Raw genomic sequence first — 20,230 nt, forward strand, 5'->3', positions numbered from 1 at the left:
AGCTGGGAAAAGTAGCCGTTGGCTTGGATTTTTTTTTTTTCACGGGAATCTTGGGGCCTCGTTTCCCTCGAGTGCCTTTCAGGAGACATTGGGGAGGCGCGGGAGCCGATACTGCGTCGGGATCTCTGCCACCGCTTTCCGACGGCGGAAAACACTAAGATAGGGAGGCCCCGCTGGTGCGCGAAATAGGGTTAGCAGTGGACAGAACCACTTAGGCTTCCCACATGCGCCTAAGCTATCGATCTCGACTGCTTACGAGACGAGCACAAAGTTACAAATATGAAACCGCTTACAAACTGCAATTGCACGTGGAAGAGTGGATAGGTTGAGGGCGGCCACCTCAAATGAGGAGAGAGTTGGGCTTAGCGCCAGGGCCTTGTCTCGCTTCCGAGACGAGGTCAGCAGAACGGGGAAGTGTGGCCCCCACGGGATGCAGGGGAAGAGTGCGCCGGTAGGCGTTTGAGAGTCGGGTGGGAAAGCGCAATGCGGGCGCGGCTCGCCATGTGCTTTCTTGGAGTGCCGGGGCGGCGGTAGGAAATGAGCCGTGCACGATCGAAAGGTGCTGGAGTGGGGTGATGTGCTGGCCTAATTGCGTCGAAAACGAGCCGCCGCAATTCACCCTCCGACCGCTCTGTGCAATGGACAGAGACGCGTGGGCCCGAGATTTCCACCCGATCCTCGTGTTGCTGAGCTGGTGTCCTTGGCGGCTGGAGGCGACCCCGCTCGCGCCTGCCCTCGGGGAAAAATGGTTAGGATCAAGGATTTCCCGTCTTTCCGTGCGGTGGCTTTTGGCCCCCGCTACGCTTCCATCCAAGAGCTCTCACAATTAGTACTTCCAATTTACAATTCGGCTGGTGCATTTTGACTTTGCTTTCCCTTCCTTTGTGGCCAGCAGACGCAATGCTACACTTGCGGATTAGTCATAGGCACCAAAAAAGACTAGATCCATTTTCACTGGGTTCCGATCTGGAGCAGTCTACATGGAAGGCTACAGCGTAGTACGCGTAGATCTCCTCAGCAGTGGATTGGAAGGGGGAAGGAGCATGGGGCGAGGGCGGCGGCGGAGGCCCAGCGGGTCTCGCCAAGTATGTGGGCGCATCTCCGCGGAGGAAAATCCCGGCCGACAGCCCGATGCAAATTGAGAAGCAATTAGGAAGGGATTCGGCCGCTGCATGGAACATCCGTAGGGTTGCAGAGACGGCATCAAAACAACCTGGGTCAGTTGACGACATCTCCCTGCCTCGCCTCCCTGCAGCGCGAGGAAGGGACGGAGCCAGCGCTGGAGGCTAAATCATCTTGTATCCCAACGAAGCTTCTGTGAGGCTCTCGTAAGGGTTACAGGAAAATGACTTTGTGGCCTTGTAACGCGCTGTCGGGCGATCGCCTCCAACCCCATTAGCACCTTCTCTCTGCGTTAGAGTTTTGTGACTGGAGAACCAAAAAAATCCCGCTGATTTCTTATTAAATGTATGTTCTATTTTTTTTAGTTTTAGAGGAGGGTTACTCGCAATCTTAATACAGCATATACCTCTCGTTCGACCTCGTGCTATGTTTATATAAATATATATTATCAGATGCTCTTCAAGGTAAATCTTGCCCGTCGCTGCTTCGCTCCCTCTCCTCTTTTCTCCTCGTTTCTTGTCTGTCGCCTCTTCTCCTTCCCTCCCCTCTCCTCTGTTCTTGGGCGCCTATCATGAGTCTTGAAACCCCTCCCGCCGTGGTTCTTGCTGACGTCTGTCCCGAGCCGCCCGTATGTCCGCGGTGCGGCCGTCGACACACGTCACACGCTGCCTGCATGCTCTAACGAGGAAAGGCCTTTTCCATTCAGAGTGGTCTTCATTCCTCTCCTCCTCCGAAAAATAATACATAGCCTACGATTCTATTTCTCTCGCCAATGGCCAGCAGCGTTGAAAAAAAAAAAATTCATGGTCATTTCCAGGCATTCTCCATACCATTTCCTCTCCAACAGCTGCCATCATTGCCTCAGTGGAGCAACATGACATCCCTCAGCTTGTGCATTTTACTCCACCTATATCCTTGAAAAAATTAGGTTTCTTTTTGCCTGCTATGCTTAGAATGATAGATATCGCTTATACTCTTTCTATATAAATATCATCTTTGTATCATATATCCATTATCTTTCTAATATCTCTCTTCTTCTTCTTCTCTATCTAATACCAATAATAAATACTATTCTTCTATCGGAGACCATCCTTCATGGCCATCTGTATCCAATATCTTTTGTGGTAGCCTCAGCTAACATTGCCATCGGAGTGGGCTTCATATTCTTAGCAAACTCGAGGCCAGAAGTTAGGGGCCCGTTGAACCGGCTTAACCCCAATCCACACCCGGTCATTAAGCTTAGGAGGGTTTTTATTGTCGATAACCAGGTCGCTTACAACAAATTAGAGAAAAGGGAGGGGACCACCTTAATGACCCAAGGCAGTGAGCTGCTCCTGGATGGGCTTCAATGCCTCGGCCTTGTCGGCCACCGCCTTCTGCTTCAGCTGCTGGATGGCCTTCTTCCTCTGGAAGTAGGCCTGGCTCTTCACCTTGCGCTTCTCTTCCAGCTTGGCCACGATGTCCTGGTACTTCCAGCCCACCTCCTGGGAAACCTTGCCCAAGGAGGTGTATTTCCTTCCGGGGCGGAGGCGGAGCACGCGAAGAGCCTGAGGAACCACCATGCGCTTCATGCGGTCATAAGGGGGAGGGACACCCTCAAATAGTTTAAGGCGGTCAAGGGCAGCCTGGCCACGGGCGGTCTTGTGGGGAATCATACCACGAACGGCCTTGTAGAAGATGCGGCTGGGGGCGCGGAAATGGAAGGGACCCCGAGTGGGATTCACAACGCAGCGCTTGCGGAGATATTGCCAGTAGCGAACTGGATGAATGAGGGGGGAGGGGCTTGGCTTAGTCCACGCTCAGAGATAGGGTAGAGGCAACTTGGTACTTACGCTTATTGCGGAAGAAGGATCCGGAAATGTTCAAGTCCTCGCACCGCACAATGACAATGCGCTGGCCAGAGAGGATCTGCTTAGCAACGATGGAGGCGAGACGGCCAACAAGATGGCCCTTGCCATCGATGACAACCACCTATGGGGAAATGAGAGCTGCATTAGGTCCAAGTGCCCTTGAACAACATAACGTAAATAGGGCGGCGGGAAGAGCCATCGCAATCTCCGGCCGCCGCCGAAGCACTGGTCTTCGGCGCCGACCAACATCCGCTGCTCCTTTTGGCTTAATTGCCAGGCCTCAGCGTTGGGTGAATGCAAACTAACCTTTTCGAAAGTGCTCATCGTTGATTCTCGACGTGGTGAAAAAGAGGGATCCAAAACAGCCTTCTCCTCCCCCTTCTTGTTTACTGCTGAGAAGCGAGGGAAATCGTGACGTCACCTATATTTGTTTTGAAAATTTTTTGCTTTTCGCGACGCTAGTGAATTCCTTCTCTTTCTCTCCATCGTGGTTGTTCCGCCCCCCGTGTGAAGATTTAAACTACATCCAAAAGCAACATGTCTGAACAGGTATCGTCATTGGTCCACCCAAATCTCGGATGAGATGGGCCATCCGTCCATGGATGACATGGTATTAATTCTATTTGTATCCCTTGTCTCCATCCTAGGTTGAGAAGGCTTTCCAGAAGCAACGTGGTATCTTCCTGAACCCCAAGCTTGGCGCAAAGAAGGCCAAGGGTGCCCGCTTCTACAAAGATGTCGGTCTTGGCTTCAAGACTCCTCGTGAGGCCATTGAAGGCACCTACATCGGTAAACCTTAGCTCCTCTATCTCCTGATCATGGAATTTCTTGGGTCGCAAAAAATGAATTGATTCGATGGTTCTTTTTTTCACAGACAAGAAGTGCCCCTTCACCGGTGAGGTCTCCATCCGTGGCCGTATCCTCACGGGCGTTGTTGCATCAACCAAGATGAAGCGCACCATCATTGTGCGCCGTGAGTACCTTCACTACATTCCCAAGTACAATCGGTACGAGAAGCGCCACAAGAACGTCGCCGCCCACTTGTCGCCATGCTTCATCGGTGTTGAACCCGGAGATCTCGTGACCAGTAAGTGGCCTCTCATCTCCTTTTTTTTTCAAACTAAAATGGATACGATAACTCATGATGCTGAATTTGCGTCACTTTAGTTGGCCAGTGCCGCCCGCTCTCCAAGACCGTCCGCTTCAACGTCGTGCGTGTGACCAAGATCTCGGCCAAGAAGGTAGATCATGTTATTTGCTAGCATTCGTACACAATTCCATACTCATCGGTTTGCTTTTTTTGATAGAAAATGTTTGTCAAGTTCTAATTGGATCTGAAACCGTTCTTTGTGTGCTTTTTTTTTGTATTGACGCTACAAAAAAAAATAAAAAAACTATAACATATAATATGGAAATTTATAAAGATAGGCTATGCTTCCTTCTTGAACAAAATAGGCAGATTAAATGGCACTAACATGACTGTGCTTTAAAAAGATGATAAAAAGTTGGTCATGCCGTCCTATTTCTATACGATATATGGAGTGAGTTTACAGAATACCATTGTTTTGTTGAACCTTTATACCCTCCGAAATTAGAGTAGGGCAGGCGGATTTTCTTTACGGTTGCCTCTACTTTGCAAAGCGATATTTAGAGAGTTTGCTCAAGTCGGTAGATGCAAATCGCCAAGAGTTTGGACGACGCTAAAACCTCTATAATCCCATAGTCCAACTATCCCCGGAGGGTAGCTATTTCTTGGGGGATTTCGAATCTGTTCTCTCCTCTGCATAAGAAGACGAGCAGGCTCTTCTTTCTTTCGAGCTCCAATCCACGGTTCAGATAACCGCCATCCTTTTGATTTGACTATAGTGCTGGTATTTATACATACCCCATCCAAGTCACGTAGAGAAGTTGCTTGACGCGCAGAAATCGCATGAAATAGTGTAGAGTGAGGAGGACATGGCCTGATTCAGGCCATTCCCACTGGGAGAAATGCAAGCTGAATTTTCGTCAATGGTCCAAATCCGTCATGCGAAACACCAAGACACCATGTTTGTCCATCATCTCCCAACCTATTTCGCAAGGGGTGAGTGCGCTTCAATCAAAACGGTGGCCAATTCAATCCCTTCTAGCTAAAAATAACCCCCACCTCGCTCAAGTTTCTAAGGCAAATAGAGGTCTAGTGACCTTGCGACTAAGTGCCCTTCATCAACGCATGGAAAAGATATGAGCATATCTGGTAAACTCAAACAGTATGTTTCGGGTTGAGCTCAGCTTATGATGCATGCATCCGCCTCCGCTCTCTCGATCATTTCCCACTACGGCATCTCGTCCCTCAGTTCTTCGAACGACTCAGCTCATTGACTGGCAAAAATGGAAACGGCTTGCGCACCATAGTCGAAGGATCTAAAAATAAACGGCAATCCTTGAGCAATATATCGATAGATAGGCTGTCAGCTCTTTGGAAATCTGAGGCATGGCCGAATCTGAATCACTATTTTCTCTTTAGGCAGCCAAGCCTTCTAAAAGGCAGCATTAATAAAAGAAGTCAGCGGGGATTTCCATGAAGCGTATATAAAAGCCCGCCCTCCATCTTCACTTCACCTTCTCCCCTTCACTCAATTCAGCACATATTACCTTCTACCGAAGATTTCATAACAACCTTGGAAAGCCATGAAGCAATCTTACTTTGTACTCTTTCTCCTCGCATGCGGTGTCCCCTCCCTCACCGCTCCTCAGAACGCCACCAATATCACGAGAAACGACAGTCCCACCCCCGCTACAACTCTCACCGCTCTCCTTCCCAGCGCCCGTAATGATACGGCGACAGACGCAGAAACTAGTAGGAATACCACTCAAAGCACACTTCGTCTCCACTGCCAAAAGGAGAGCTCCAACTCCCTCAGCATTCACGACCAATATTTCGAAGCGTTCACGAAACCCAACTTCCAAGGACGCAAACTCGCCAATTTCCATGACGTTGAGAATTTAAAATGTATGAATTTGGAGATGCCTGTAACCATACGGTCGTTGCGTACCGCCGACTTCACCCATGTGGTGGTGTATCCGGAGAAGAATTGCAAGGGCAAGACGGTGTATGATGGATTAGGGCCGGATAAGGATGCCAACATCCGGGGCGTATCGTTCCGGCTGTGGTGCGGTGAGAACGACTACGAAACCGAATTGAGAGCGAGTGGCCCTGGAAGTGGCGGCAATATCACCGACACTACCGGTCAGAACCTCAATGGGACAGAGTCTACCATGTTTGAAGAGAAGAATAATACCATATCAGCCGAGATAGATGGCCAGAGGTCTGATGGGGGTGATCTGCACAAGAATACTACCCTCAGCAGCGAAGAAAATGACGACTTGTTGTATCCATAGATAACATCATCATATAATTGTAGAATAAAGGATCACTGTTTCTATTTTCAAACCACCCTCCTTTATTACACCGTTCTCTACTGATAATACAAATCCAAAAAGAGAGAACACACCACTGCGGCTTCAATGGAACTTACTCTCGAACCTCAAGAACACATTCGTACCATTTCTCGGGACCTATAAAACCTTCCATTGGTAAGCTTGCCTCGTGCAGGCAAAGGAACCCCAATGACTCACCATGCACCACCGAGCTCTCCCCGATACACTTAAATCCGACCGCTTCATACAATCCCAGCAATTCGCGATGGCTAATCAGCGACACCCGATCCGCATCCTTGCAATTCCGGATAAACTCTAGTAGACATCGTTTCGCAATGCCCATTCTTCTTAAACGTGGATCCACACACACGCTGTGTATGCACACGGTCCTCCCTTGTGGTTCATGTTCCGACATCGAACTGTGAGTCAGGGTTGGAGATGATGTGCGCGTTGCTACTGTGTATCCCACCAGCTGAGCATCGCGAAATTCATTCCTTTGGGATGGCGGGAGGTACTGGAGAGAAGCATGGGTGAGGTATGCGCCGAGAAAAAGATCGCCCGCTGCTTTATAGCGGAACTGGAGCTGAGCAAGCGATGCAGCCTCTTCCTTTGGATACCCTACAATCCATGGAATTAAAAGGAGATTTATAGCGGAATGCTTCTGTTTTCAGATCTTGTGAGCCTAACCCTGGGATTCTAGGCGGAAAGCGGCCTCTATGTCCTCGGCCGAAATGAGTCTGAACTGGAGGGTGTCGGCAAGTTTGGTAGTCATCGTGAGTCTTGTCAAAGAACTATTTACTGGGTGGCCAATTTGGCCTGCTTCAATTCTCTAAATTGAACTCTAACGTTAAATTACAAGGATTGAGTCCAACGCATTAGGGCCAGAGGCTAAAATTATATATATACCAAGATATATCTACATATGAATAGGAATGGCAATTCGAGTCTCAAAGGAAGTGTGGAAAAGTAGAAGGGGAAGGCGGGGGAGGGGAAGAAACACAATGTTTAACAAGGAGAAGGAAATTAGGCGTTGTAAACAGGAGAACTACATGCTCCAACCGTCATTCAAACTTCTTACACGGTGAATGACGCACTTCAACAAAGGAGAGGAAAGTTGGTGACAGAAAAAGGAGGGTTGGAGAATAGTTAGAAATAAGAATTAGTAGGGGGAGGGGGTAAAGTAGGAGTGATAAAATGATGGTATTAATGAAAAGCAAAATAAACGGGGAGTGCTATTGAAGAGGGGAAGGAGGGGGGGAATATACCAACGATATCAAAAACCACTGCGCCAATGAGCCCATCTTAGCAGCAAATCACTCTCAATGAAACACGCCGCTATTTCCGGTATGCAGCGCGTAAGAGAACTTCGCGTCGTTCCTTAACTCCTCAATGACCGTGTCAGCAAACCGCGCCAGCGCCTTCTCGATTTGCTCGAGGCCTTGCTCGGTTTGACGTGCGATGGCAGAGGCGTCGAACTCCTCTTTGCGGAATGCGATGTCGAAGCGGAACTTGCACGCCGCGGCGAAAAACCGAAGGTTTTCAATGGCGCGATACGTGCGTGTCGTGTCGGTGTGTATTTTGTTGATGAGTCCAAACGGGCGTCGGGATTTCCGCACCACTTGATTGTAGACTTGGCATAGAAGGATGCCATCGCTGGATAGATCAGTGAGGGGAGGTGGGAGCTTGTCAGACTATCCATTCAAAACGAGCAGGCAATAAATTGCTCACTTACCAAAGCGAAGCCAGAAATGCTGCCTTATCCTCGTGGGGATCGGGGAGAGGAGGTTCCAAGGAGTCTTGGTTTTGTCGGTTGCCCTCCAAAAATGCGCGGTATCGGCCTAACAAGGATGGGGTTAGCCTACGTTGGAGACGGGGCCGAGGTTCGTCAAAATGGTGGTTACCTAAATCGTCGCTGATGAAACACTGCTCATCTAGCCATTCGGGGAAAGTAAGAGGGGGGGAGAGGGGCGGACTTGCCAGATCAAGGCCAACAAAGGAGGGGATCGAGAGGGGGCTACTGATCTGGTTTCCATGGGGTGGATGGAAGACAAAGTTCTGCACCACATCCAGGTAAGACTGGATTGTCTCTCGCTCACGCGCCAAGTCGCTGTATGTATAGGTGCGGTATATGTAGCCGTGCTCCTCTGGCGCGCCATTCTCTCTCCCACCGCTCCTCTCGTCCTCATGCATGCCTTCTCCCTCTTCGCCTCTCCCTGTGGGCTCGCCTTCGTTTTCGTTTCCTTCGTCCTCGCATGCACCGATGCGAGATTTCACTTCCAGCTCCTTGATCACCTCCAGAAGGGTTAGCGTGGCTCGTCTGATTTTCACCTGGGCCTCTCTCGACAAGTCGCCCCGGTGGATGGTGTAAGTTTTCACGGCATCAACTGCCTTTCCGACGGATTCCATTAGGGGCAGCACCGCCAACTCATCGCCGCTTTCGTGCTGCTCTGGCAGCCCAGTGATCATGTTCCAGGTGGTGAGCATGTGCTGGATCTGGGTGTGACATCCCGCCAGCAGCACGTCGAGGTCGGTTTCGACGTCAACTTCAACGAAGGGAAGAGGAGGGGGGCCGGGCGAGGGAAGACGATCAAGATCGGGGTCGAAGCCTTCGGGCTCTTCAGCGAGCGATTGTAGGGGAGCATCGGCGGCATCGGACTGCTGCTGGTCAGTGAGCTTCTTTCGGCGCTGGAAGCCAAGCATATTGGTCCTATTAATGAATGTTGAAGTGTCAGGCTTCAGGAATATGGGTCATTGGAGGGGGATTGTTTACTTTGCATCACGCTTTAGCTGCTTTCTGGCGTAAAAAGCTTGCAGATGGGCAATGCTACCAAGTGCCAAAACCTGTCCGAATAAAAAGAGGATAATCCGGGTGAGCGGGAACGCGTCAACACACAGAGGTCCATCATCATCTCCAGCAACAGAGAGCTTCGCGGCAGAAAACTTACGGATGAGCGCTTTTGGGCCGATGTGGCGAATTTCTTCCCGCTTGGAGGGGGTTTGACGAAGCCACTCATGATAATGTTCTGTTGCATTAGAAGTAGTGTAGGGGCGGGGAGAGTGGTTTTCAGCTACTGTTTATGAATTACAAATGTAAATAGCAATGACAGTGAAAGAGGTCTACTGAGATGAATGCAAGGGGTGCAATAGAGTAAGTAAAAAAGTCGAGACACTGCTATGATCTGCTATGGTATGGGATGAGGAATATGGATATAGGACATAGAGTAAGTATACAAAAATATAAAGAGTTATGAGAGCCGATAAATATATTTCATGTCTTCTCCGCTTAAATTGGAAAGCAGAGGGGGCCAGCGAAAAAGGAAATTCGATCTCTTGCTGAAGAGGCCCCTCAGGCCCATCGCGCCGGCTATTTATTTGATGGGCCGCTTCCCCAGTCTCTGCATCGTCACACTGCGGGGGGAGAACGAAAATCCATTGCCCTCGCCTGCATAGGAGCGTATTGCACCACCGCAAGGCCACAATACTTCCTTTTCGAGCTTCCTTGTTTTGTTTGGCAATATACGAGTTTAATCGAGAGAGAGAGGTAAAACCTTGCAGGTTTTCTCCGCAGACCTCTTCGCCCCTCTAAATCGATCTGGAAAATGGGCCCGCCCATTATATCACGCAAGCAAGATCCGCTCTCACTGCTCACTCTCCATTCTGCTTCATAGCCTCTGTCTTACGAATGCAGAGGGAGAGTCAAAGGGCTCCAAACAGCTGTCATAGTCTGACGTAATGCCGGGGAAGGCATGAAAGAGCACTAGTTTGCCGCGCTAGAGAAGCGGCCAACAGCTACTAGAGCCTTGGGCAGGGAGGCATGGGTTCGATTGTTAGGAAAGCGTGGATGGGGCAGGAAGGGCGTGGTAGGAGTTAGAGTTTCACAGCATACCAGAAACTTGTTGGCAGAGTATCACAGCTAGGCACCTGAGTGACTACTAACAAACAGCTAGTATTTCTGCATAGGCTGCAGTTCGTTAGGCGGGGCTTGGGGATATCGGCTACACCCTGCAGGCTTCTCAATGGCAGCTGTCTAGATTAGCAAACCGTCGCCGCTCTGCAGTGAATTAAATGGGCCATTGGTCGCTTGCCCGGTATAATCCACCCTTAATTTTAGGTAGGATTAGGGCTTGAGTGCATTCCTAGATGACTGGTTCTTGAACACGTCAGCCGGATGAAGGGGTGGGTGGCTAAAGCACTTGATTGTACTTGATGGTTCCCGGTCGACAAGCCACCATAGGGAAGCGAAAATATTCCATGAGAATAAACACGACGATGAAGCAAGCTCCCTTGACAAGCTTACAAGTACTATGACCCCCCATCTACAAGGGGGCGAGGAACGCAAGGACATCTGACATCAGCATGGGAAATAAATGTCCTTAATACAGGCCTGAAGTAGCATGCTTATAGAAGCTTCCAAAATGCTATTGGGGAGGGGGTGGATTGGTTTGATTCAGGAGAAGCCTAAAAATAAAACCGTAAAGTCCGAAATTAAATATTTTCCTACGGTCCCTAAATTTGGCACACTCCTCTCTCTTCGTTCTCTAATATTACGTTATTGTATGGTGTCGGACTCTGACGCAGTTGCTTTGCTCGATACCTATATATATACTTCAGCATCCCCTATGTCCAAGTCGACATTCCTATTTGGCCATCTCCACATAGTATAGGATGATGGCTATGAATTCCGGGGCCTTCCGCTGCGCTGTTCTATTTCTCCTAGCCATTAGTAGCACCCTAATTGCCGCTGCTACCATTAATTCCACCAAGATAGTGCAGAAGAATGCTCCGTGGCATCTCGCTCGAATCAGCCATCGCAAGCTTACCCCGAATAACAAGAGTGAATTCGTCTACAACTCCAACCGAGATGGCCGAGGTGTCACCGTGTATGTCCTAGACTCGGGGGTCGACACCAAGCATGTGGAATTCGAGGGACGTGCCCGAATAGGCGCCAATCTCATTGAAGGGGACGATCAGCCCGACAATCTCGGCCACGGCACGGAGTGTGCCAGTCTCGTCGCCGGCAAAACCGTCGGCGTGGCCAAGAAGGCCCAGGTGGTCTCGGTCAAGATTACGTATCGAGGCAATCCCAGAGCGTTTCAGGCCGGGTTGGAATTCGTCTTGAAAGACGCCAAGAAGAACCCGCAGTTCAAATCGGTCGCCAGCATATCGGTGGGGACGGAGAAAGTATCCCAAGGACTCGAGGACGCTCTCACCAAGCTTATCGAAGCTGGCGTGACCGTGGTCGCCGCTGCAGGCAACGGTGCCAACGATCCCTGCGTGCTATGGCCGGCTCGGCGCAAGGACGTTATCACCGTAGCCGGCAGCGACATCAATGACAACTGGGGCGAAACGAGCGGGGGCAAGTGCGTGGATATTCTAGCCCCCAGCGTCGATATCTTGTCGGCCGAATACAACCCAAGGGAGCCCGATGTCCACGACAAACTTGGAATCACCGGCGGTTCTTCGGACGCGACCCCCATTGTCGCCGGTGTGGTAGCTGGATTTCTTTCCGAACAGCCCATGTCTCCGGCCGAGGTCATGGCCTTGCTTCGCAAAACGGCCACCAAAAATGCCATCCGAGGCATTCCTCCTGGAACCCCGAACTTGTTGGTCTATAATGACAAGACTTCACAATAGATGTATACGATAATCGAAACTAACTTAACACAATCATGCTCTACCATGGAGTTAAACCCGCTTTATGTAAATAAAAATCTATAGAAATTGGGAATCCATTGAATAGAGAAAGAAAAGGGTGGTGAAGTATGGGTCAAGGTTGGATAGAACCTTAGATAACTCCCAATATCATTACTATAAAGGGATATTTAGTCTGATCAGATTTGCTGAGTTTGGAAACTGAAGAATCATAATTTTAATGGTCATCTCTTGCCTTCAGCTGGACAACATTGCTCAATTCTTTTTTCATTCCCAAGATGGAATGCTTTTGTTTACCTAACTGCTCGAACACATATAACATCATCCCTATCATCAAACCCTAAAACTGCCATCCTGTAGTGGTATCGACTACTGAAAAAAGGTTATTCTAAGTGGATTAAAAAAAAACCTGCTTTCAGTGGATTCAGAGAAGTTTCCCCAGGATTATCCTGGTTATCCGGTATGGCAATAACAAATCGCGTGAGGCTAGGGTAGTTATACCTCCTTTCAAGGTATTATCTAGTTCATCATTTTTTACTTACTATTAAAACCTTTTATTATATACAGACCGTGCACACTGAATAGTGATCAGTAGAATAAACAAAAGGATCCAATTCCCATCTCAGAAATGAAGCGAGCGGTAGAGGTTGGACCAGGTGGCCTATCCAACAATTGCAATGGGAAATACTTCTCGGTTGGTGGATCACTCGCCAAAAAAAAAGTTCAAGAGAGCGTGTAAAAACACTGATATGCGCGAGGTGTGTATCGAATACAGAAAGGAAATCGATAGCTTGTGTCGTTTCCTTTACGATTGCACAGGAAGTGGCTTCGCAGGAGATTTATAGCTTTGCGAAAAAAAAAAAGAAAACAGAACAGATTAAGGTCGAATTAAACTATTGAAGAAATAGTTTACAATCTACACTTTCCGCCAGCGCTTTGTGGAAAGTATAAATTGAAACGTTTTCTTGCATATTGCTCCAGTCGCTTTTCGTTTTTCCCGCTTAATTCGTTTTCACATAGCGGCGCATCTCCCGCAAAGCGTTCACTACAACAACTACAACAAATACTCTTCTGAAGACGACTCAAACTATCGGGGTTCTTATTGCCTTCGACGCGTAATTTGCACATATCCGTTTTCTTGTACGCTCTCTTCCAATTTTTTTTCGAAGAGAATAAAATTTTGGTTAAGAGATTTAGGTGGATCAAACGGGCCTGCGCAATGGCTCGAGACTTTGTATGATGAATTTTGGGAAAACCCAACAAACTATGCTTATCGGTCGATTCCTTGATCGAATCGCTATCAGCACGAGGTCAAATTCAGTGCAAGTGGCCTGGCTAGAAAGGCCGTAGTTGACTTCAATATGAGCCATAAACCACTTAGGGAAGAATAAGAATAAAAGAGAAGATGGCATCCATTTTCTCTTCCCTAGACTCGTCCCTAATAGGCAAGGGTTGTCAATTTCCTAAACGGAGTCTACATGTATTGAGCAAAAAAAATCATACTGCCGAAACTCAGCGAACACCTGTTGACTCTGGCCTGATCTCTGCCCCCACCATCCACACTCGCATTGAAATAAGGGGGGCCATCAGGATTCTCCTAGTGCATAAGCGGTATAGGTTGTTGGGGAGGGGGGAAACGTCTGAAATTGCCACGGATAAAATCAACCTAACCTAACACAGGCCTAAATAGCTTGGTGTATTTTAATAATCCTATGCAAAGAGAATAGAGTACAATAATAGACAGAATGCTCTTGCCGTCATCATCACTAATTATGCGGCATCGCATTCGCCATTCCCTAATTTCATATCCCGCATCGTTACCTCGGCGGCCGTATTCGTCCAAATTCACCCCGAGCAAATACCGTAATCGTGTTGCTCTTCCCCTCATTCTCGCCGTAGCCGGAGGATCCTACTATGCCTATCACCATCACACCCCTACCCGTCACACGGTGACGGCGGTATGGCGCTGCACATACGCTGGCTATGTCGGCAGCGCTATTGCGCTGGATTACAAGCTGAACTTTTGGAAGAAGTTTGGATCTGAGGTGGAGGAGCGAGAAAACAAGAGAAGGGTCCATAAGCGGAGCGCAGAGAGAGTGCTCGAAGGGTGCAAGCGCTTGGGGGGGATCTACATCAAGCTGGTAGGCTGATTGATCTCATAGCCGCCCATTCTGTTTCCATGGTGCGTTAACCCCTTAACCTTCTGCTTCATAGGGCCAGCATTTGTCGGCTATGCAGTATATTCTCCCTCCCGAATGGACCAAAACCCTGGCACCTCTCCAGGATCGGTGCCCGGCCACCCCGTTCCAAGAGGTGGAGCAGCTCTTCCTTTCCGATCTCGGCCAATCGCTGCAGTCCCTATTTTCCCACTTTGATCCCATCCCGATCGGGGTTGCTTCGCTCGCCCAAGTGCATCGTGCCCGACTGCGCGACACCGATCAACTGGTGGCCGTGAAGATCCAGCACCCGCACCTGGACGAGTATTGTCGGGTTGATCTGGCCGTGACCACGCAAATCATCGAGTTTGTGAGGTGGGCGTTCCCCGAGTTCGAGTTCGGCTGGCTGGCCGAGGAGATGAACACGAGCCTGCCGGTGGAGATGGACTTCAGGTGCGAGGCCGAGAATGCCAGGCGGGTGCAGCGAAATTTCGCGGGGGCGAGAACCTCGCTCAAGGTGCCGGACGTGCTGTGGGCACAGAGGAGGATTCTATGCATGGAATTTATTGAGGGGGGGCGCATCGACAATCTCGAGTATCTGCAGGAGCACAAGATCGACGTCAACAAGGTGTCGCTGGAGCTGGCGCGAATCTTCTCGGAGATGATCTACCTTCAAGGGTAAGTGGACCTATGCCATGTTGGTGATGGTGGCGGTGACATGGGACGTGTGGGTGGAAAAAGCAGGAAGGATGGCTAACGCTTGGCTTTTTCTTCAGGTACGTGCATTGCGATCCCCACCCCGGAAATCTCCTCATCCGCCCCTCCCAGCCCTCTTCTCACTCCCCCCACAACTTCGAGATCGTCCTCCTGGACCACGGGCTCTACCGGGACCTGCCGCCGCAGTTCCGCGTCAACTATGCGCACCTGTGGACGGCCATCATCCGCGGCTCGGAGGAAGAGATCGCCTACTACTCACGGCAGGTGGGCGGGACGGAGGCGCACCGGCTGTTTGCATGCATCCTGACCGGCCGGGATTGGGCCGCGATCGGAGAGGGCAAGCTGACCGACGGGGGCTGGACGGAGGCCGAGGCCGAGCGCATCCGGGAGGGCGCGGCGGAGTACGCCCTCGAGATAGTGGAGCTGCTTGCCAAGGTGCCGCGGCTGCTGCTTCTTCTCTTCAAGACCAACGACCTTCTGCGGTCGGTGGACGTCGCGCTGCGCACCACCCACGGCGACAAGGCCACCATTGTCGTCATGGCTCGCTTCTGTGCGGCGGCCGTGTTCGAGGACTGCAACCATCGGGTGACGGAGCTGATTCAGACCCGGGGCTTGCAATGGAGCGTGTTGCGCGAATGGTGTGGGTGCCTGATGAATTACTGGAGTGTGGAGATGCGGCTGTTTGCGATGGCCGGTCTCGAGTGGATCAAGGGGCTTCTGTCGCTCTCGGTGGCACGGTTACTCGCCTTTTGAGCCTCTCCGTTAAGGGGCCGCTTCGATCTTTTTTTGTTTGACAGATAAGCGTGTAAACATACCACCGAAACCAAAAAATAGATGCTGTATGCAACCAAAAAAAAATATAGCTGTGCCATATAGATACACTTATACGCATTTATACCAACCCCTCCTCTATACATGACTCCGTTGAATAGACTAGACGCAGAGGGATGGGTTGCCTCTGCACTAAATTATTCTGTTTTTTATATATATTACTTATGCTTTTGTTTAACTTGATTCTAATAAGCTTTGTGGCTCTACTGAAACGCAATATAATAGAAGGATGCTAGTGTTTCTGTTTCTACTTAAGGGGCGACAATTTTTCGAAACCCATTGGAGTTGGTGCAAGAGAGGGGGTTGTAGTGAAACGGAAGAAGAGTGGTGCAGAGCACGGTCTGCCACCAGCCAGGGCCGAGAAGCAGGGGGATATTTAGATTTTTTTCTTTATTATTATTTTTTTATCATTGCAATCGTTGTGTAAATATAACTGAATACCTAGACAAAGGGAGAAAAAGAAGGGGGGTGAAAAAAGAGATAGAACGAAAAAAGTAAAGTAAACACAAATCATTACGATGACTCTTTTCATTAACAAAATTGAGCCTCGGCGATCAACCGAGAAATGAAAAGGGAGAAGCTAAAAATGACAGCTCAAAACTATAATCGATAATTGCTGAAATGAACTAAGAATAATATTTTGCGGAAGAGGAGGCGTGGTGAGGGGGAGGGGAGGAGGAGGGGAAAGAGATTAGCAATATCAAGGAGTGTAGTGAGAGTGACAGTCTTTTTTGAAATGAAACTATAAAGGAGAGACTAGGATAATAGGTAAGAGAAGAGGGAAGAAAATGAAAACAAAAACACAATATAAGCTAAGCAAAAAAAAAAAAGAAAAATAGTAACAAAAGAGAAGTCAGAATGCACTTTTTAGATGTAATTTGTCCAGCACGCATGTCCGCCTGGTAATGTTCCGTTCAACCTCGGGGCAAAGGGCTGCTCGTTAGCTAGGGCAGTGCCGAATTGCATCCCATTCTCGACGGCAAAAGGGCCCGCACCGCTCATACTCTCGACCTCCATCTCGTTCACGAACGTCTCCACCGCGCTCAACACCTTGTTCATGTGCAGAAGCTGCCGGGATGCGCACACCTTCAGGAAAGCCAGCGACCGGGTCAGGTACTGGAAGGCCTCGGCACGCTCCTCCGAGTCGGCCGAGTGCAGGCAGAGCTGTTTGTGCACCATGGCGGCCACATTAATCGGGTCGGCCTGCTCGGAGATGAGGCAAAGCTCGCCCACCTCCATCAGTCGCGAGAGGATGTCCACGATCTGGTGCGCATAGCGTTTACAAACGGAATGGGCCCGCCGCTCCACGGCCGACCATTCGCTCCGACGCCACTTGCGTAGGGCCTCGCTCAAGATGTTCGCGTAGAGCTGAATATGCACTGCAGCATAGGCGATCTTAGGAGCAGAGGCAGCGGAGAGGGGGGGGGGGAGGGGGGAAAACAAGAATCCAAGGTTAATATCTCAACCAACATGCCCACTTCATCCCCAAAATCAAAATGACTCCAGCGACTGGGCAAAACGAGTTTTCCAAGTTTTTTTTCCCATGCTGCTTACCTCATACTCAGCCACGTATCGCAATACTACCCCCGTCACGGCGTCCACGCTGACGCGCATGACGGGCGGTCTTCTCCGGTCTCGCTCTGTGAGTAACCGCTCGGCATCCTGGGCAAACACGGCCTCCGTGTCGTAGTCGAGCTTGCGCTGGAGAATGTCCGCCAGGACCTTTAGGGCGCGTGCTCCGTGGATATTGCACTCCACACAGGTGGCCGTCTCCATGTTGTCCCCCGGGAGCACGCGGGGCTCATGCTCGGGGCGGAGCTCGTCGAGCACGGGCGAGTAATCCACGAACACAGCGCGAAGCAGCTCCATGAGGGTGACCGCCCATGCGGCCCTCCGGAAGGGCTCGGAATCCTCGCCCACCGTGCGCAGGTGGTCGATGTGTTGCCGGGCCAGGCCGAGGTAGGGGCTTTGTCGCCCGTCGTAGATGATGTAGTAGTGCAGCGCCAGCGCCGCCACCACGGTGGCGGTGCGTGGCTCGTCGAAGGATTCAGAGAGGAGGGCGTGGGCCTTTTCGTAGGCAATCTGGGCAAAGGTCTGCAGGCGGTCGCGGTTCGGCACCTCGCCATGCTGGTTTATGATGTGCCGTGCGGTCCAAGCGAAGATGGACCATTTCATCAGGGGGTCGAGCACGCCCGCACGACAAGACGCGACGAATTCCTTGGCATCCAGCACTCGGTACAAAAAGTGACACTCCACCATCACGCGCAGCACCACCTCGACCGAGTCTGCGTAGAATGGGATGTCCAGATGGGCGTCGGGCTCTTCGTCCTTGCACGCCGTCGAGGCCGGGGTGGACTCTGGGGAGGGGGGCAGGGGGAGTATGGGTGCGATGTCGTCGGGCGAGGAGTAGAGCCCGTATTTACGCAGGAAAGTGACCTGGATTTCGATGCCTTTCCGCCTTCTCCGGGCAGGGCCGTCACGCTTTCCCCGGATTTTACCCCCAGCGCCGCCGCCGCCGCCGCCACCACCACCAACACCACCCCCTCCTCCGGCCAATCCGCCCCCGCCGAAGATTTCAAAGTCGGGGGGCAGCTTTATTCGGCCGAGCTGATGCCGTGCGAAATCCATCAACTCGGACAGGTTCATAAGATCGGTCTGCACGCTTACCCCCTTCGGACCTTCGGTGACGGCCCAGTTCTGAGGCAGGCCCAGGAGTCGCCGTACCGACGCGGCAGCGTCATCGCTGCCTCCGCCAAGTGATTGTCTCACGATGCCGCGACTTGCAAGGCCTGTTTTGATCTCACGCCATCGCTGCTCAAGTTGCAGCACACGACCGCTGGCCTGGTTGACGCGCTGTGAAAACATGCGGATGAACCCGGCGAGGCCGGTGTTGGTGGCCGGATAGAAACAGTCCAGGCCCATTTGTTTGCAGCGAGAACAGGTCGGCCAATCGAGACTACAACGTGCCTAGAAAGAGACAACATGTTAGGGGGGGATGAGCCAAGGGAGATGAGGGGGGTATGCCGTCGATGTGCCATCCACCGACCGCCATCGTACCTTTCGAATCCGACATCGTTCGCATGCCTTGGCGGGGCATCTTCGCTCTTCTTCCTTGGGAGGCTTCGAGTGGAAAAACAGGGGTGAGAGGGACCAAGGCGACTGCTCGCCGCCACCGAAGGACCAGAGCGGGGCCAGGAAAACTTTTGGGGAGAAGGGCTTTCCCTGCATCACGAGAAGTATTCAGAGCCGAGGCTGATAGAGCACAAATGAGTGTAAATAGAATAAAGTAGAGGGAATAATGATAATAAAAAATAGAAATAGGCGGGGAGGCAATAAATAGCAAGATAATGAGGGGAGAATCGCAGAGTATAACAGAAAGATAAATTACGGAGTGGAAGGAATCAGAAATCAACAGTGTGGTTAAGCCTGAGGTTCCCTCGTTACATCTCTTCCCGCCCGCTGTTCTCCTTTCTTCAGGGGGGGGGGACGGGGGGAAACAAAAAGTATGGGGGAGGGGAGATTGCAAGTCGACTGGAGAGAGAAGCGCGAGAGGGCGGGGAGAGGGGAAAAAAAGCGGCCCGCCAGCAGGTCCTAAGAAAAAAACTTCTCAAGCGGCTTGGAAAATAAGATAGAAACCTTAAATTTTAATTAAAGTCCCTTTGCGGCAAGCCTTCAGACGCAGGATGAAGGGGGTTCCCATCCATTACGAGAGCGGTCGCGGATGCCGGTGCACGACAGCTGGCGGATAAGGCAGCCCAGAGGCCAACCGCTAATAAAGCCGCAGCAGACGCTAGGGTGGAAAAAGCTTTCACTTAGGTTTTCTGTGAACTGTTTTATTCCATGTTGTGTTGAAGGGCGGGATACACCAAAAGGAAAGGGGCGACAGAAAAAGGTAAAATCAAATAAAATTAGGTTGACCGCTCGCAAGAGAGTTGGGCCACGCCAGCGAGTTGTTTGGGCTCGACAGCGGCTCCAGCCCAAACAGAAAACACACACAAGACAGGCGAGGGGGGCGGGGGGCGGCGCTCTCGCGATCAAGCGGCAAGTTGGCCCGGGAAGGCTGAGGCGGCCCGGCGGTTTGGGGAGGGAGAAGCGGGGAGGACGCGGTTGCCGCCTGGTAGCTTTAGCCGTAAAAAGCAAGGCGGGATCCGTCGAAATCCTGTTTCCGCTCGCTCTCACCACACCCCCATCTTTTTGCCAGCAACCCTAAACTCAATCACATAATAATTGCGTAAAAAAGAAAACAAACAACCGGAGCGCGGCACAGAACCACAATTTGGATTTTATTGATTAAATAACTTCAAAATGAATTAATAATCAGCATGGAGCAAGTCGCTTACAAAGTCATGTGAGATGGACAGCAAATGGCAGGGGGGAGGGGGGAGGGGAGGAAATGCCGGGCTACCAGCTCATAAATAAAACGAAATATTCGTCTAATTAATGGCAATTAATAAAAAATATATAAAATTACAGAATGAACTA

General features: G+C 50.6%; 9 protein-coding genes across 9 annotated transcripts; 4 read left to right on the forward strand and 5 right to left on the reverse strand.

Annotated features, from left to right (window-relative positions):
* Positions 1-340: 340 nt before the first annotated feature.
* On the reverse strand, positions 341-1,232 carry VTP21DRAFT_7971 (uncharacterized protein; the record flags this gene model as incomplete). The annotated part of the gene is made up of 3 exons (XM_069398771.1): positions 341-729; positions 845-880; positions 941-1,232. The coding sequence occupies 3 exons, from the start codon at positions 1,230-1,232 to the stop codon at positions 341-343; spliced, it is 717 nt and encodes a 238-aa protein (XP_069245987.1).
* Positions 1,233-2,429: 1,197 nt separating this feature from the next.
* Positions 2,430-3,296, reverse strand: VTP21DRAFT_7972 (60S ribosomal protein uL13; the record flags this gene model as incomplete). Its single annotated transcript, XM_069398772.1, has 3 exons — positions 2,430-2,881; positions 2,955-3,093; positions 3,279-3,296. The coding sequence occupies 3 exons, from the start codon at positions 3,294-3,296 to the stop codon at positions 2,430-2,432; spliced, it is 609 nt and encodes a 202-aa protein (XP_069245988.1).
* A 213-nt stretch (positions 3,297-3,509) lies between these two features.
* On the forward strand, positions 3,510-4,234 carry VTP21DRAFT_7973 (40S ribosomal protein uS17; the record flags this gene model as incomplete). The annotated part of the gene is made up of 4 exons (XM_069398773.1): positions 3,510-3,521; positions 3,620-3,761; positions 3,847-4,059; positions 4,140-4,234. 4 exons carry the CDS (start codon positions 3,510-3,512, stop codon positions 4,232-4,234), a joined length of 462 nt encoding a protein of 153 aa, XP_069245989.1.
* Positions 4,235-5,642: 1,408 nt separating this feature from the next.
* VTP21DRAFT_7974 (uncharacterized protein) lies at positions 5,643-6,353 on the forward strand (the record flags this gene model as incomplete). Its single annotated transcript, XM_069398774.1, has 1 exon — positions 5,643-6,353. One exon carries the CDS (start codon positions 5,643-5,645, stop codon positions 6,351-6,353), a length of 711 nt encoding a protein of 236 aa, XP_069245990.1.
* A 133-nt stretch (positions 6,354-6,486) lies between these two features.
* On the reverse strand, positions 6,487-7,164 carry VTP21DRAFT_7975 (uncharacterized protein; the record flags this gene model as incomplete). Its single annotated transcript, XM_069398775.1, has 3 exons — positions 6,487-6,530; positions 6,591-7,010; positions 7,080-7,164. 3 exons carry the CDS (start codon positions 7,162-7,164, stop codon positions 6,487-6,489), a joined length of 549 nt encoding a protein of 182 aa, XP_069245991.1.
* Positions 7,165-7,711: 547 nt separating this feature from the next.
* VTP21DRAFT_7976 (uncharacterized protein) lies at positions 7,712-9,424 on the reverse strand (the record flags this gene model as incomplete). Its single annotated transcript, XM_069398776.1, has 5 exons — positions 7,712-8,045; positions 8,125-8,230; positions 8,294-9,099; positions 9,163-9,233; positions 9,338-9,424. 5 exons carry the CDS (start codon positions 9,422-9,424, stop codon positions 7,712-7,714), a joined length of 1,404 nt encoding a protein of 467 aa, XP_069245992.1.
* Positions 9,425-11,057: 1,633 nt separating this feature from the next.
* Positions 11,058-12,026, forward strand: VTP21DRAFT_7977 (uncharacterized protein; the record flags this gene model as incomplete). The annotated part of the gene is made up of 1 exon (XM_069398777.1): positions 11,058-12,026. One exon carries the CDS (start codon positions 11,058-11,060, stop codon positions 12,024-12,026), a length of 969 nt encoding a protein of 322 aa, XP_069245993.1.
* A 1,763-nt stretch (positions 12,027-13,789) lies between these two features.
* Positions 13,790-15,670, forward strand: VTP21DRAFT_7978 (uncharacterized protein; the record flags this gene model as incomplete). The annotated part of the gene is made up of 3 exons (XM_069398778.1): positions 13,790-14,185; positions 14,259-14,878; positions 14,977-15,670. 3 exons carry the CDS (start codon positions 13,790-13,792, stop codon positions 15,668-15,670), a joined length of 1,710 nt encoding a protein of 569 aa, XP_069245994.1.
* Positions 15,671-16,615: 945 nt separating this feature from the next.
* Positions 16,616-18,976, reverse strand: VTP21DRAFT_7979 (uncharacterized protein; the record flags this gene model as incomplete). The annotated part of the gene is made up of 3 exons (XM_069398779.1): positions 16,616-17,143; positions 17,303-18,715; positions 18,806-18,976. 3 exons carry the CDS (start codon positions 18,974-18,976, stop codon positions 16,616-16,618), a joined length of 2,112 nt encoding a protein of 703 aa, XP_069245995.1.
* Positions 18,977-20,230: the final 1,254 nt, after the last annotated feature.

The sequence above is a fragment of the Calcarisporiella thermophila genome (assembly GCF_041956535.1).
Source record: "Calcarisporiella thermophila strain CBS 279.70 unplaced genomic scaffold VTP21scaffold_35, whole genome shotgun sequence".
Lineage (NCBI taxonomy): Eukaryota > Fungi > Calcarisporiellomycota > Calcarisporiellomycetes > Calcarisporiellales > Calcarisporiellaceae > Calcarisporiella > Calcarisporiella thermophila.